Below are 15,324 nucleotides of genomic sequence, written 5' to 3'. Positions count from 1 at the left end.
GTATGTCTTGGACACTCGGGTGAAGAGAGGGGCGGAGCTGTCAACTGATCACCACCTGGTGGTGAGCTGGATCCGATGGCGGGGGAGGAATCTGGACAGACTCGGCAGACCCAAACGTATTGTGAGGGTCTGTTGGGAACGTTTAGCAGAATCTCCTGTCAGAGAGATCTTCAACTCCTGCCTCTGGCAGAGCTTTGACCAGATCCCGGGGGAGGCTGGAGATATTGAGTCCGAGTGGACCATAGTCTCCACCTCCATTGTCGATGTGTCCATTCGGAGCTGTGGCCGTAAGGTCTCCGGTGCCTGTCGTGGTGGCTATCCCCGAACCCAGTGGTGGACACCGGAAGTAAGGGATGCCATCAAGCTGAAGAAGGAGTCCTTTCGAGCCTGGTTGGCTCGTGGGACTATCGGTCGGCCTCGAAGAGATTCTGGCAAACCATCCGGCGCCTCAGGAGGGGGAAGCAGTGCCCTCCCAAAACTGTTTACAGTGGAGGTGGGCAGCTGTTGACCTCAACTGGGGACATTGTCGGACGGTGGAAGGAATACTTCGCAGATCTCCTCAATCCCAGCGCCATGTCTTCCGATGAGGAAGCAGAGGCTGAGGGCTCAGAGGTGAACTCGTCTATCACCCAAGCTGAAGTCACTGAGGTAGTCAAGAAGCTTCTCGGTGGCAAGGCACCAGGGGTGGATGAGATCCGCCCTGAGTAACTTAACATTCAAAATAAATTAATTAATTCAATGTATTGCCCAGTCCTATGAGAAACTGGAGTTAAGGGAGGCAAGTCGTAAACATTTGGTGATTGGTTGAGATTTGTCTGGCTAGACTGAAGTAAATCACATGGTGAAAACTGATCTTACAAGATGAATTCTGACTGCAAGGCTTGTTGTTGCTGTGAGAGAGCACTGATTGATCTCTGGCCTTAGTTTACATTAAAAGACCTCTGTTAAGATATATGCTCCTGTCATATTTTGGAAAAGTAATCACTTATGATTCCAAAGACATTGTGATGTTCTAGCATACTGATCAGGTAATCACAGAAAGGTGACTCATATCAGATGGAGCTGGATAGTTTCTGTATCTTATTTTCCACTTTGGCTCACCCAAATGATGACAGAGTGGGCGAAACTACTTTCCTGAGCCATACACAACAACAACAACATGTTTTTAGGTATTTTTGATGGGTTTTGATCCAAATGGCCAAAGTATTTATTCAAATCTTGATTAAAGACAAGGTCAGCAGGACAAGTGGTACCTGATGCATCTTAAACCAAAGCATCAATACAGCCAGAAAATCAAAGAAAATCTTGATACGAGCGACTAGTGAAACTTAAAAAAAAAAAAAAAAGATTAATTCTGCTGTTATTTGACCATGTTGAGTTTTGTGATTGAGCTGTCATCAAAAGGATCTTTCCCACACATCACTAGCGTTCCCTGGTTGCACAACGAGGCTCTACATCATACCCTCTCTTTTCTATCTCATTAGTCTACACACCTTTCTTTTGACGCAGCTGCTGCCTCACCCTGCCTGTCAGCAGCAACTGTCCATCATATAGCTTAGATTTCAGGCCATTAGTGCCACATCAATGACAAACCTGCAGCCAAGCACATTGGTAAGGTAGTGTTTCCTATCTCATGGATCTACAAGAAGCGAATGCTCAGCAGCAACTTATTAAGGCATAGGCAAGGGTTTGCAATGGGGATAAAAGAGTGTGTTTTAACTAAGCAGGAACAGGTTTCTTTTTCTTTTACCAGAAACATAGTCTAGATCTTGGTGTTTTTCTTTTGAGAGTGAAGAAAAGTTTGTATTTCATTCTGTAAATTAGGTGCAGTCACACTAAACCTCGTGACATGTTTTGGTGTTGATCTTTTACAGGTTGTAATTGTTGGAGTCTCAATATATTAGGGCATCTGCCTGTCACTGTAGCATTTTAGGTTGTGCTTGCTATTAGCATTTGGCTTATATTACATATGACATGCCATATTTGGTAGTCCCGCTTTTTCTAATTTATGTATGTCTGTTTCTTTTTTTTTTTGATAAGCTGTGATTTTGTGTGTGTGTGTGTTTTTTTTTTTTATTCCATTTCTGCATTTTTGGTGAGATCTTAGAAGCTTTTGAATATGTTCAGACATTTTCAGTGTTTGCACATTTGATATTAGAAATATGTTGACTTTTTCTGACTGTAAAAAGTGATGACTGTTCTTAAATAGGATGTACCCCACATATTTTATGAGGAAGTGTGGTAGTGAGTATTTGAAATTCATTGTTGGTTTTAGTCCCTGTTTGAGTTTTTTGGACAATAACCAAAAAGTTGAAAATCACTGACTTTATCCTTTACAGTAAATGCCACATAGCAAACTCCAAACAGGCTGTTTATATATGTTTTGGTCAAGAGTGACTTCTGTGTGGCCACTCCACTATAAATGCCTGAGCCTTCCTGCAGGATCTCCCATCTCTGGAGAAAACCTCTGAAGCTCTGTTAGGGCACCAAGTGAGTTCTTGTGGGATAGTGTATATTGACAGTCAAAATGGCTATTTTATTAAATAAAGTTACAAAAAGTGAAGGGGTCTGAATACATTCTGAAGTGACTGAAAGTCCTTCAAGGTTTTATGATCTCACCAGCACAAGCCCTTTTCTTATTTCTGTGAAGTATTATGATCAACTAAACAGGTTTATTGTTTTCCTGGTATTCAATACACAGTGTGCATCTGTGTTTGATTGTCAGCTGGGGTCGTGCAGTGAAGCCACACACAGTCGCTTCTGTTCAGTGATATCAGCTTACAGTGGGAGCCAGATGTGTTTAGTGATGACCTGAAGTGACTGTATATTTGAGAGGAGCAGGGATGAACAGCTTCAGATAGTTGTCAGCAGTCTCAAAGAGGCACTTGTTTACCTTAAGACCTGTACCAGCCTGTAGTCTAGAATCTCACAACTGATAACAATTTAAGGATTCAGTAATTTCACCTTTTAGGTAGGTAGTCATTTGCCAGCTGCTTACAGTATGTCTGTCACTTGTCATTGCTTTTTGTGTCATTTCAGGATTCCCTTCAAGATTGGACAGCCAAAGAAGCAGATTGTCTCTAAAACTGTAAGTTACCTAAATATGTACACTCAACTCACTCATCGCCCAAAAAGACTTGGTGACAAAAATGCAGTCAGATCTATATAGATTTTTTTTTTTAAGTTGTATTGTGACGATTTAGTAGCTGTAGTTAAGCTTCACAAATTCAGTAAAACATGAATAATAGTCTGGATAATGGCATCGGTGTGCCATAGCCAGTAGACCTATTGGATGCCAATTTGTCTGAGCCATTCAAAGGGGCAGAGGTGGTTACCTTGAAGTGACAATGAGTGGGTGTTCTCTTTGCTAGAGAAAACCACTTCCACTGTAATTGGTCTGTGGCCCTGTAGTCACTGTAAGACATGGTTTCCAGCTTCCTGTGCCATCCTAAGCAAAAAGCAGGAAGTGGTTTTGAACCAGCCCATCTAAACAGTCCACTAGTGCTGAGGTGTCAGTTGCCTCCCTTGTTGTTTCGGCCACATTATTTAAATTCGGGAGCCCGCAGAACCACAAGACAGGAACCCACAAATCCTCTGTAACCAGCTTGACATGTTTTAGAGACAAGTTTGAACAAGCTGTCCTAGCCCTTACTAACCCTGGGAACCTGATCTATCCAAGTATTTCACCTGCACAGCTATAGGTCTTGGGCTGTTTATGTGCTCCAAACAGTCCCTGAGAAAGTACAGAAACCAATCATTTTCCAGTATTAGTGAGTGGTCAAACAGAAGCGTATAGGGTACAACAACCTATCTATAGCATATCATCTAGACTATAAAGAAGCAATAGTTGTTGCTGATATGTTTTACAGCTCAAGCCATAAGAATATTTTTTTATCCATTTCCATTTATCTAATCATTCTTCACATAATATAGAAATGTAAACAGATATTTTGTCTCCAGATTAGACCCTGACTTAGTTCCTTGAAGTTGTGTATCCTTAGAAGGGCTCTATTATTTTTGGTGTGTTCATATATCCTGATAAATAATTTTCTGTAGTCAAATAATTCAGATTAATATAAATTGATGAAATCATAGGCGTCATACTTTTTTTTTTTTTTTGTTTTCTTTAGGTTGAAAGAGACTTTGAGCGAGAATATGACAAACTCCAAAAGTAAGTTTGCATTTTTCAACCAAAGGGTATAAGGCAGACAATTAATGACACTTCTATATTTGTTCATGGCTCTTTGAAAAACTCACACTTAATATACTCATCATTGTATAGTGCAGTATTTTGTCCCACATAATTTCCCGATCCCTGCCGTGTTTGGTCACTTTCTTTCTTTTGCAACATTGCACTGTTAAAAGACCTATGTTTGAGCTATGGTGGAATCTGAAATTAGGAATTGGGAGAGAGCGCTTATGTCCATTGGATATGTCCGTGCAAATTCTCAGTCATCCAGGTCGTAGTATGCTGAAAAAACTTAGCAGAAGGCATCTGTACATCTGTTGGATATTTCCTTCAACCTCTGATAAACCTAGATTTAAGTTAGTCTTATGAAGTTTTCCAACAAATGCATTATCTAGTAAATGCTGTCTTGGCTGGGGCTCCCTTGAAAAAGTTTTCTCTAGCCTGAGTGGGATTACCCATGTTTAAATATGTGTTTAAAAAATTAGTGTTCATAAATTCAGAAAAAGCTTAAATGTCCAAGTGTTTCATTAATTTATGGAAGCAGACATTCATGACACTGAAAAGCAAATTTATAAATTGTTGATGGCTGTTATTTACTAGATCATTTTATCAGTGTTTCCATGAAAGGAAAGCTAGAGGGGTTCAGAACACAATCCAAGGCCTGAAAGCTTATGACATCCGGGGCTTTTCTCACCATGAGGGAAATGTTATAGAAATTCCCTGAGGGTCCCACAGAATGAGTGGGCGTATCATTGTCTTTGCAGGTTTTGAGTAGTCGAGGGCCCTTTATAAGGAAGGTGTGGTGCCAGTAGACCTTATAGATGAGTCAGAGTAGCAGACATGTACAGACATTTAGGATCTCCACTCTAGAGATCCATATCAGCACACCATGTTGCATCTGTGGTCTAAATATACATGGTAGGCCGAAACCATGATTCTTATTTTTGCATTTTGTCTGCCTGACTAAAATATGTTGGTGTAATTTTACCTGCAGTTTTGTTGTAATGATAATAGTGAATTTAAAACAAGTGTAATTGCCATGTGCATAGCAGCACGCATCTCATAGCTGAGCTATAGGTTTTTGTTAAAGATTCTTTAAATGTGTTATAAATATGCATTAACCAAAATATGCAGTGAGGTGGACATTGTACAGCTGAAAAATATTGTCAGTGCTGTCTGGTTGACAAACTGTGTAACAGTGTCATTTAACATTTCAAATCCGGTGGCCCAGTTGTTGTATCTGTTTACCTCTAAGATGGCCAGGCAAAACAAAAACATTCAATCAGTATACAGTATGACAGACTCGGGTTTCATTAACTGGCTCACTCATCAAAAGTTTATTTACCTTTTGGGGGTGTCCAATCAATTCTTCAAGATCAACATGTTGTCACCAGGGTGTGAGAAAACAACATCTGGCAGGAATTATTCTGCTTGGTGTGCACATGCCAGGTTGAATTTCTAGTGGAAATGTTGCAGTGGCCAGATTAAATGTACTGAAAGTAGACAACTCTCAACAATTCCGGAATAATTTATATGGCGCTACAGTGCCTGACCTGGTTCTTGTGTGAGTTGCCCCGTTTACACTGCCCATTCATGGTGGGATTATTGTGCCAGTTTTCCACTACACCGTTCTGTATAAAAGATACCAAGCCAGCATGGGGGGGGGGTCACTGTTGTCCATCCTTTATTCTGCCACAAGAGGTAGTAAAATTGGCACAGCCATTCTACCTCAGCCTCTGTAAAACGGGAGATGTAGCTTAGGGGACTATGAGCAAAGGTGTGTGATGTTTTGATGAAGTGCTCTTTCTGGTACCTACTGCTGGGAGATTTAAATTGTAATGTTGCTTATAAGAAACAGTCATGTAAAAAGAACACAGGGCAGTATTATGCCAGCTTTTTGTAATTTGACATAAGTAGGAATTGCTGCAATAAAGGGGCCAGTTTACCACCAATATAGCAAAATCTCTATGTAAAAGAGGTTAGTGCCAGTGCAAGGTATTCACTCAGTAGGAGGAGGCTGCTGTGAACTATTAAACAAGGTTGGTTTAATGACCTAATATCATATAAAGGGTTTGTGTTTGAAAGTCCTAAAAGTACCAATCTTTTCAGGATTCAGTGGACAGTGTGGTTAGATGACTGGCTACACAGGCCCAACGCTTGGAGCATGGAGGAGCAGTTGTCCACTAGGCCACTCTATTAGCACCTTTTGGAAAGAGACTCTATGCTTTCTTTGGCTAATCCACTCATCTCACTGACAGAGTAGGGAAGAGGCAACAGCATTGTGCCACATATTTTAAAGTAGGGGGTACTGTCTAGAACATGGATCATCAACTGGTGGCCCACGGGCCACATTCACCCCACCAAAGCTTTCCATCCGGCCCACCGCATACTAATGAAATCAGAAAATATGAAGAGGGAAATTAATGTGTTCTGGTATTTAGAATAACTAAAATGTTTCTCTTCCAAAGCCACAAAAACAATTCAGATGGAAATAATTTTATTAGGAATGGTCTACTGACCCCAAAATCTGTGCGTTCAACCCGTGGGTTCTAAAGAAGTTATAAATACATCTGTCAGCTTATCATTTGCAAGTAGCCTGCACAAACTGATGCAGGAGTCAAGCATACATCCTTCCTCACTTACAAAGCTTTGCTTGCTCTGCTGGTTGCACACTGAATAGCAGTAGCCTAGGATTAGTTTTAGACACTGTGAGAAATACAAGGGGTCTCGGGAGTGTTTTTACAATAACACAATAAAAATATATTTAATCATGTTGTTATTAGTTAGTGATTGTCTGCCAGAAGTAGATTGTGGTCCGTGGGAGCGTGCAGGCCGTTAAACGCATTGCCCACTTACACTTACAGCTGTTTTTGTCATGGTCAAACAGTCATAAAATACAAAATATACACAATGTATCCCTGTGGTAGTAGCAAATGTATGTCTTTGTGAAACGTGAACATTTGAAGAAATTATAAATGAACAGTAAGTGAAGTCTGCAGGGTATTTGTTATTTACCATGGCTCTTGAGCTGCTTTTGCTGTGTTAGTTTGTGCAGTAGTGTGTAAATATTATATATGGATTTGGTGCCGGCTGGAGTCCACTGGCTTGTGGTATTCACAAACTAGCAGTCCAAGAGCACATGTTGAATGTACAGGCATCGATCTCAGCGTATGCTAGTTTGTTTACAGTCAGATGCATTAACCCATTACGCTCCAGCCAGATCTTCATGACCTGATTGGTTTATGTTATTTTCCTCATCTCCTATTTGTCTTAACTTGCTGCCATTGTAAATAATAATAATAATCCCTTTTATTTGGCCAAGTATGTTACACACACACAAGGAATTTGTTTCCAGTAGGGAACCGAGGCAGCCATCTGCAGCGCCAACTCACACCAATGGCTCTAACCATCGGGGGCAACTTAGGGGTTCAGTGTCTTGCCCAAGGACACTTTGACATGTGGACTGTAGGCACCGTGATTTGAACCTCCAACCCTCAGGCTGGGAGACGGCGTTCTACCCACTGAACCACAGTCGCCCCCATGGAAAGACAGGAATGATAAAACTGATTTGTAATATGATGGTATGGCAAGATGGGCTCTTAGGTCTTTTGATTGTTCTTTCTCAACAAAACAGAAAAACTGTGAGCATCGTCTCATCAATACAGTGGCCTGAACCCTCCACAGCACATTCCATGTCTGGGTCTGCATGCTTGTTGAGAGTATATTTACTGGTCATGTTATGAAAACAGGAAGAGGCCCTCTAATTATTAGATATTAATTAAAACCTGTCTGAAGTGTTGCTGATAATTTTGACTATAATGTGAGTAGCATATGCTGTAATTAGAAATACCAGTTTCTAAATATCTGAAATGTAAGAGTATAATTTTGAAGACTGATGAGGCTTATAAGACCCAGTTACATCTAATTGGTCAGAGTGATACAAGAAGTTGCTGTGGAGATTGTTCTGACAGATTCTTTTTTTCCTGTGGTATGAATAATAAGGGATGAAGTTACATCATTTACTGAAAATGACATTTTTGGAACAACCTCCATCTGGTCTGTGGCGATTCAGTGAAAAATCCTAAAAAATGTCAAGGCAAACAAAAGCACATAGAGGATAAGTCATGATAGAAAATAATTAATAATTCCCAGTTAATCTTAGACCCTACATCTTTAGAGTTTCCTGTCCCCTTGTTTGGGAAACAAACATGAATAAATGCAAATTGTGGCTATGTATCACAGTTGAAAAGCTGATATCATACAAGTGCAATCTGACAGGCTAATACCACAACATGTTAAGTTTTTGACAATTTTTTTACGACATGAAATGCCTGTGTTGTGATTGTACTGTATGCGATTGTGAACTTAAGAAATAGCTGACATTTAACTCAAGTTGATTGGTTTCAAAACTCACAAGCTGCTTGGAGTGATTTTATAATAACGCAGCATGTTGCTAGTTTTCCTTCACTGTCCTGTCCTGTTTTGTTTTATGAATCTAAAAGCTGTGGACATATTACAATGTCATAAAATAATATAAATATAGCTAAGGTACATTATTACTTTGAAGCCCTACTCTTTAGGTTTAACAGTATATTAGGAGCTATTATCAGGCCAGCAGTGAATTGGTCACGTTTGTCTGGTTCATGCACCTGTGTCTATACTAGAGTAACCCAACTGCTGAACAGTAAAATAACCTGCCAAAATCCAGTATACAGGGGGGCAACTGACTTCCATTTTTGATTTGGTTTGTCTTTACATCTTGCGGCCAATGGCCATAGTGCCCCCGCCAGAAGTCCTATGGGATTACACAGCTATCGTCTTCCTAGTTTATATAATCCTTCAAAGCAATGATAGAAATGAAACCCTGCAACATTCCCTTTTTCATCAAACCAAGAGAAGTAATGTGACAACAGTCACAGGGGAGATTCTAAGCCCCTCGTTTGCCTTAATTGATATAATGAATGGCATGTGTTTTCAGCCTCCATAGTTTGGTAATTGCCTTTTTTAACACCCATCAATGGGTGCAGTGGAATGATGGAAGACAATAATACTTTTGAGTGCAAATGTGGCTGACAGTAACAAGAAGGATTCCCTGTATTCATAATTAGCTAGCGGATGTTATAAAAACATTTTATGTGGAATCAATGAAATGTGTAATTCCTTTTAGAATCATGTTTTTCTCTACTAGTTTCCTTTTCTAGATTTTTGATTGTCTTTCTTTTCTTTACATGTCAAATATCGTGAGTGAATGGAATGAATTACAAATTAAATAATAATGATAATGATCATCTCTATTGTTGTCAGTTTTGCTGATGCTTTACAGTACAGTATTACAGGACCAGAAGCTGGCTAATAATCCTTCTTTTCTTGTCCTGCAGACTTGAGGATCAGACGAAAAAGCTCCACAAGGATATGAAGAAAAGCACTGAGGCTGATTTAGGTGTGTTCTGCCACCAGCCTGTGTGTTAATGTTTGGTGTGCCATTGATCTACACTTGTTCACCAACATATTTGATGTTGCTTGGCAGGTTTTTCAGGGCTAGAAAGACGTCGTGGTTGTCTTGGTTTGTTTGGTGGTGCGTCAGCTCTCTGAACAACTCAACAAATGAGACAAGGGCTTGTGAGCCTCCGCCTTAATCTTCTTTCATAGGTTTTTCTAGGCTATCATAGTGTATGTGCTTTGGATATATGAGTGTATGTTTTTGTGCAATCTTTAGCTAAGGCTCTATTTGTCTACCATCGCTGCCTTCATTTATTCATGGATTTGTCGGCCACAGAAACCATGTTTACTCTGCTTTTTATTTGCTTATTTGTTGGTTATAGAGTTGTGTATTTGGGAAGTAACAGTAGACATGGCCTGTGGTAAGTAGTCACTTGTGGGGGTGGAGGAGCGGGGACAGATAGAGAAGTGAGAGGCTTCTTCATTTCCTCTCCTTTGTGCTCTGGAATATGGATGTCTCCATCATCAAAGTAGCTGTCAGGGCCTCATTACCGTTAATGGATTCCATCTGTTGCACAGGTCCTGTCTCCACCAACTGCTACCAAACAAAGAACTGGACCCGCTCTGCATGTCAGCACTGCATTTAATAACACTGCTTTCTATATCGACCATCATTTATCAAGTCAGGGGTGGTGATATGCAGAGCTCTTTTGAACTTGCTGACAATTAGTTGGTGAGGGATGATAATATCTTTTAAGGGCTTATGCTAAGTAACAGAAGGCAAAGAAAGTGGCAGAAATAGCTGTGCTTTTTATACTGAAAATTTGTTAATCTTAGGTGATCACAGGGGACACAAGCTTCCCATTTTGGCACATGACTAGTATAAATAATAAAATTACTGCCATCAGCTCGCTTTTTGATTTTCATGACCCTGTAATCAACATGTCTCCTAGTCTCATCAGATAAAGTCAAATCAAGCAGTTTATTACTTGTCAAATGTAGAGAGATGCAGAAATGCCACACTGTGATAATTGTTTGGTTGAAAATTGGTCTTACCGATGGGGTGTGAAAAGAGACAAGTGACTGTTCCAGATTTTCATGATGGCATTTTCACCACAGCCTCTCTTTTCAGTGTGTCTCTTCAATGTAGCTCATTTATTTTGGCATTGAAGCCATAATCTGATATGTGTGCTGTGTCTAAACAAAGTGGCATGAGTACAGATTAACAGTAATTGGTGCTGTCAGTGTAGAAACCTTGCAAAGATTCTTGTTACTCTGGTGAATATTCAACACGGCAGGCAGCCCCACCACCCCCTCAGATTTTTACAATGGGGGCAGCACTGTGTCATTCTACTTCTGGTGGTGTTCTGTTGCAAGAGCTCACTTTTGAAGACCCTACCACATATGAGCACACACAGTTAAAACACTTAAAAGCCTTTGTTTAATCCACAAAAATAGTCTCTGTGGTTAAAGAATTGTTGTTGAATTGGATTAGGTTGTGTTGGCACAGACGTGTAGACAAGAACATCTTTAGTAACCGTCTATAATCAACATTGTCTTTAACAGTACCCTGTACCCTTTTCTTTAACAGTAGCCTGAGTTTTTGTGTGTGTGTGTGTCTGGCAGCCATGTCCAAAGCAGCAGTGAAGATCTCTGCTGATTTGCTGAGCAACCCACTGTGTGAGCAGGACCAGGCCTTCTTAGAGTCCATGGCTGCTCTAGATACAGCCATGAGAAGGATGGACGCCTTCAACCAGGAGAAGGTCAGACCCCTCCGTCCTTGAAATTTCCAGTGTGCTCGCTTACTTTTTTGCCGTCTTTCTGTACTGTTTTGTTTTTTTTTTTGTTGTTGTTGTTGTTGTTGTTGTTGTTGTTTTTAGATATTTGCCACTGGTATTAGTTTGGTATCAGGGGAAATGTCTTTCCTCACACATACAAAGTGGGTACTAGGCAAGTTTCTGTTGAAAATTCATGTTTTCATATTTGTCAATATTGTGCAGCCTGTGGACTAAAAACTATCCGTATGTCTTTCCTTCTGCTGTTTTTGAAAAGCATCTGTGGCATCATCCACTATAAGCTGAAGCTACTGGTTATCATCTGTGAAAATTGATGCATTTGTGACTCACTGGCTCTAAAATAACTCACACAATGAAAAGGCCTTTTCTCAACATTAAAATAAGCCCTACCACAAAATTCATAGAAATAAATCTGTTCACAGCTTGTGTAGTGAACAAGTCTGTTTGTGCTTGCATTACTTTTTGAGGCAAACATTTGGCTTCAGATTGACACATAATAAGCGCCTAAAATCCACCCTGCAGCATTACATTTCTGTCAGTAACACTAGAAACGGAAGAAAACCCAGGGAATCACTAAAGTTTCAGACCATACCAACAGACTGACAGACGCCGCTACTTTGGCTAAAATATGGGTCATTCTCCAACGTTTCTTCTCTTATTTCACTTTTTTTGTTTGTGTTTTCTTATTAGGTTGTTGATTTTGAGTGTGTTTCTCATAATCTTTGCATATTTCGCTCTCGTAAGTTACATCCTGTGGGGAGGCTGTAGATATGCAGACCTTTCATTCCAGAACTGGAAACAGTACAGCAGCCCGCTCTCTTACAGCTGTACTTTGTGAAGATCCCTTCACTAACTGTCAATTTTATTCAGATTATTTGCTAGGTGCACTTCAGTTTTTGATTAGAATCATTGCCACAGGTAGTTATAATGTGAATCATAGTGGCACCGCATGTGTGCATCCTCAAGGCACTACACTGTGAAGGGTAGACTTTTAAAGAAGAAAAACTACAGGAGATCGCAGTAAGGCATATACCGATTGACTTTTTTCCATCTGTGTTTTTTGACTCATTGCCCTGCTGTTAGGTGTTCTGGGCTTTTCATATGTGTTGCCTTAAAAATATTCCCCTTTCTTTTCACATTTTGTTGTGAACCAGAATGATCTCATAACCTTTACACCAGCAATGATCCAAAAAGATGGAGAAAAGGAATGCCTTACTGAAAGGTGGATGCTTGTTTTTTTTGTTTTTTGTTTTTTTTTTCTTCGTGGTAAAACTAGTGTAGTATCTCAGGAATAGCATACCATCTGGAAATGTATTAGGCTGAGAAGACATGATTTATATCACATGAACTGGACTCAGTTTCCAGAGAATATCAAACCATAATCTCTTCGCCAAGATATGTGATTGAAGCAGTATCCATACTACAACCAAGCTCTCATAGACATATTTTGAGATTCTTTTATTATTAAAACTAAGTGTATCAGTTTTTAAATGAGCATAATATCTGATTATTATGAGTTGATGGGAAAAGTCTTATGAAAAAGTATCCTGAATCCTGTATTTGTGTTTTAGGTGTCATGCCATGTCATGATCTATCTTTCTACTTTGATAGAAAGGAAAATTACTGTATTGTGTATAAAATATGCTAATGGTGCAGGATGGAGTTTAACAACTTCAGTGTAGCAGTCATTTTATCATTTTAGTTTGTCCCTTTCTTCTTCAGTTTCAACAAACCCATCTTTTAGACCGGCTTTGCTCACAGCTCATCAAATTTTACAGGAGCCATTTTGAGTGACTAGACAAAGTAGAATGTGGGTTGGACTGAGCATGTGGGTTTGTGGCCCGGTGTGCGTTTGTTCCAGGACTTGGCTTGGTCGAGTGCCCAGGAGAGCACTCCTGCCAGTTTGACTGTTTTCAGGAGAGAGTAACTTTTACATTCTTGAGATTTTATAATATCTCAAATTAGCTTTTTTCACCGTCTTAAAATTCAGACCTGAGGAAAAATTTTAACCAGTGCTGCTATGCACACTTGACTGTCAACAGATAAGTGATGATGCGTACTCTAAATCCACCTTTCTTTCCACATCATTTGAGGACCATGAAACTACACTTCTTCAGCGTTGGACTGCTCTGTGTTTCCTCCTGGCTTCAGCTGTAATCTTTATTTCTGCCAAACCTGGGAGGTCAGGCTCTACTAGGTGCCTACATCAACTCAGTCATTTCTGACTTCTCATTTAATATGATTGTGTATTTTCACATTTTAAGCTGCCTGTAGTAGCAAATGGTGAAATTTATCTTTATAGGAGTGAATCTATTTTCTGGCTCTATGGTGTGTAGTTTTCCTGTTTGGATCTGTGACTAGGTTGTGTTTGAAACTGATTCAGCCAGTCACTTTGGTCTCAGCACAGTTTCTCACTTTTGGAGGACAACAGTCACCAACTGTATTGATGTAGTTGTATTTTTTTAAACACACTTTCATCCTGAGTGGAGTTTGACAGCTAGGTCACACCAGATTTGCTCTGCACTTCTTTCAGTCTTAGTAGATAAAAATCATTGCCTTAACACAAATTTCAGTTCCAGGTTTGAGCTGAGCTGTGTGTCTCTTTTTGTACAGTGGCTGAAGTTGAGCTAAAGGCAGAACAGTGATTGTGAGTGCTTTTTGGTCAGTCTGCTATGTGAAATATCACTTCAGGTTTGCTGGGTGTTTAATATCCAGCACAGCTCACTCAAATGCTTCACCAGCTTCTCCCTTCAAGCTGACTGTTGATTCTGACGGCACCGACAGCAAGCCTTATTGCTCCAGCAAAACAGACACAAAAGCATCCACCCTTTGCTCTTCTCCGTGTTGAGACGAGATGTTGTGCCTCAGGGCCCACAAGTGAGAGAGCCAGAAGATAAAACGTGCAGCGATAATGAAGGCAGCAGTGGCCCAGGTCTGTGTGTTTATTTCTGGGGCTGAGGAGGGCGCACAGGCCCGCCGGCACACTGCTGCTGAAGCTGAGCCCCAGCATAGATGGCGGCGGAGCAGTAGAGGATGCTCCGTTTGGAGGGATATTGATTTCCTCTGCGATCTGTGTGTATTTTTGGAAGGCCTGTGTGCCGGGATGGCCTCTGCCCCATGACTCACTGATGGAGACTGCTGCTTGAGCGCCGGCCTCAGGCTCTGCAGTCCCTCAGAGTAATAGCTCTACACCCCCCCCACCCCCCTCTGTGGGAAGGAGCAGAGGGTAGAGGGCACCAGCATGCTTAAGCAAATCTGCCGATGTTGTTCTCCCTCCTCGCTGCATGCTCTCACCTTAGAAGCAGCGGTGCAGCTCAAGTGTGTGTGTGTGTGTTTGTGTGTGTGTGTTTTGGGGGGGTGTGAATATGTAAAACAAAGAAAATGTGAATTCCCATGTACTTATTTGTTATTGGTTCTCTGTTTTCCCTCAAACCACAATCAACCATTTTGTACTTGGAAATATGCCTGTGTGAAGCAGTGAGTGTTGTTGTATGTTCTCATAGATGGTCAGGGCATTTTTACAAACCACAGCTGCGATCTCGCTTCCTTCTTGTTGTGTGATTGACTGTCCTTCCAATAGCGAGTGAACATATGATTAGTGGAGCTGCTCACTGTTCTCATGCAGCTGTCACTTCAAATTTCGCTGCTCGCAATTCGTCTTCACTGCTCTTAGTGTTTGTTCTTTACTTGACATGATTACCTGTTACCTTAGCATTCTGCTATGCTAAAGTCTAGGTATAGTGGTATCGGTCATTTGCAATGTAAATGATGCCGAAAACTTTCTTAATTGTGTGCCAACTTTTGTCGATGAGATTTGGTGCTGAGGCTGGAGGCCTCAAGATGAGATGTTGATTTACTTCAATTTACAACCCCCCACCCCCCACCCCCCAAAATTCCACT

General features: G+C 40.6%; 1 protein-coding gene across 2 annotated transcripts in view; it reads left to right on the top strand.

Annotated features, from left to right (window-relative positions):
• bin3 (bridging integrator 3) overlaps positions 1–15,324 on the top strand; it is a 34,834-nt gene that overhangs the window by 10,181 nt on the left and 9,329 nt on the right. For both annotated transcript variants that reach the window (XM_020594459.1, XM_020594458.1), the window contains exons 2-5: positions 3,040–3,088; positions 4,131–4,171; positions 9,568–9,629; positions 11,255–11,391. In XM_020594459.1, the coding sequence (XP_020450115.1) occupies positions 3,040–3,088; positions 4,131–4,171; positions 9,568–9,629; positions 11,255–11,391 (289 nt within the window). The remainder of the gene's footprint in view (positions 1–3,039; positions 3,089–4,130; positions 4,172–9,567; positions 9,630–11,254; positions 11,392–15,324) is intronic.

This window comes from Monopterus albus, unplaced genomic scaffold, assembly GCF_001952655.1.
Source record: "Monopterus albus unplaced genomic scaffold, M_albus_1.0 scaffold23.1, whole genome shotgun sequence".
NCBI lineage: Eukaryota > Metazoa > Chordata > Actinopteri > Synbranchiformes > Synbranchidae > Monopterus > Monopterus albus.
Note: the sequence above shows the minus strand (reverse complement) of the source record. Positions and strands in the feature narration are given on the sequence as shown.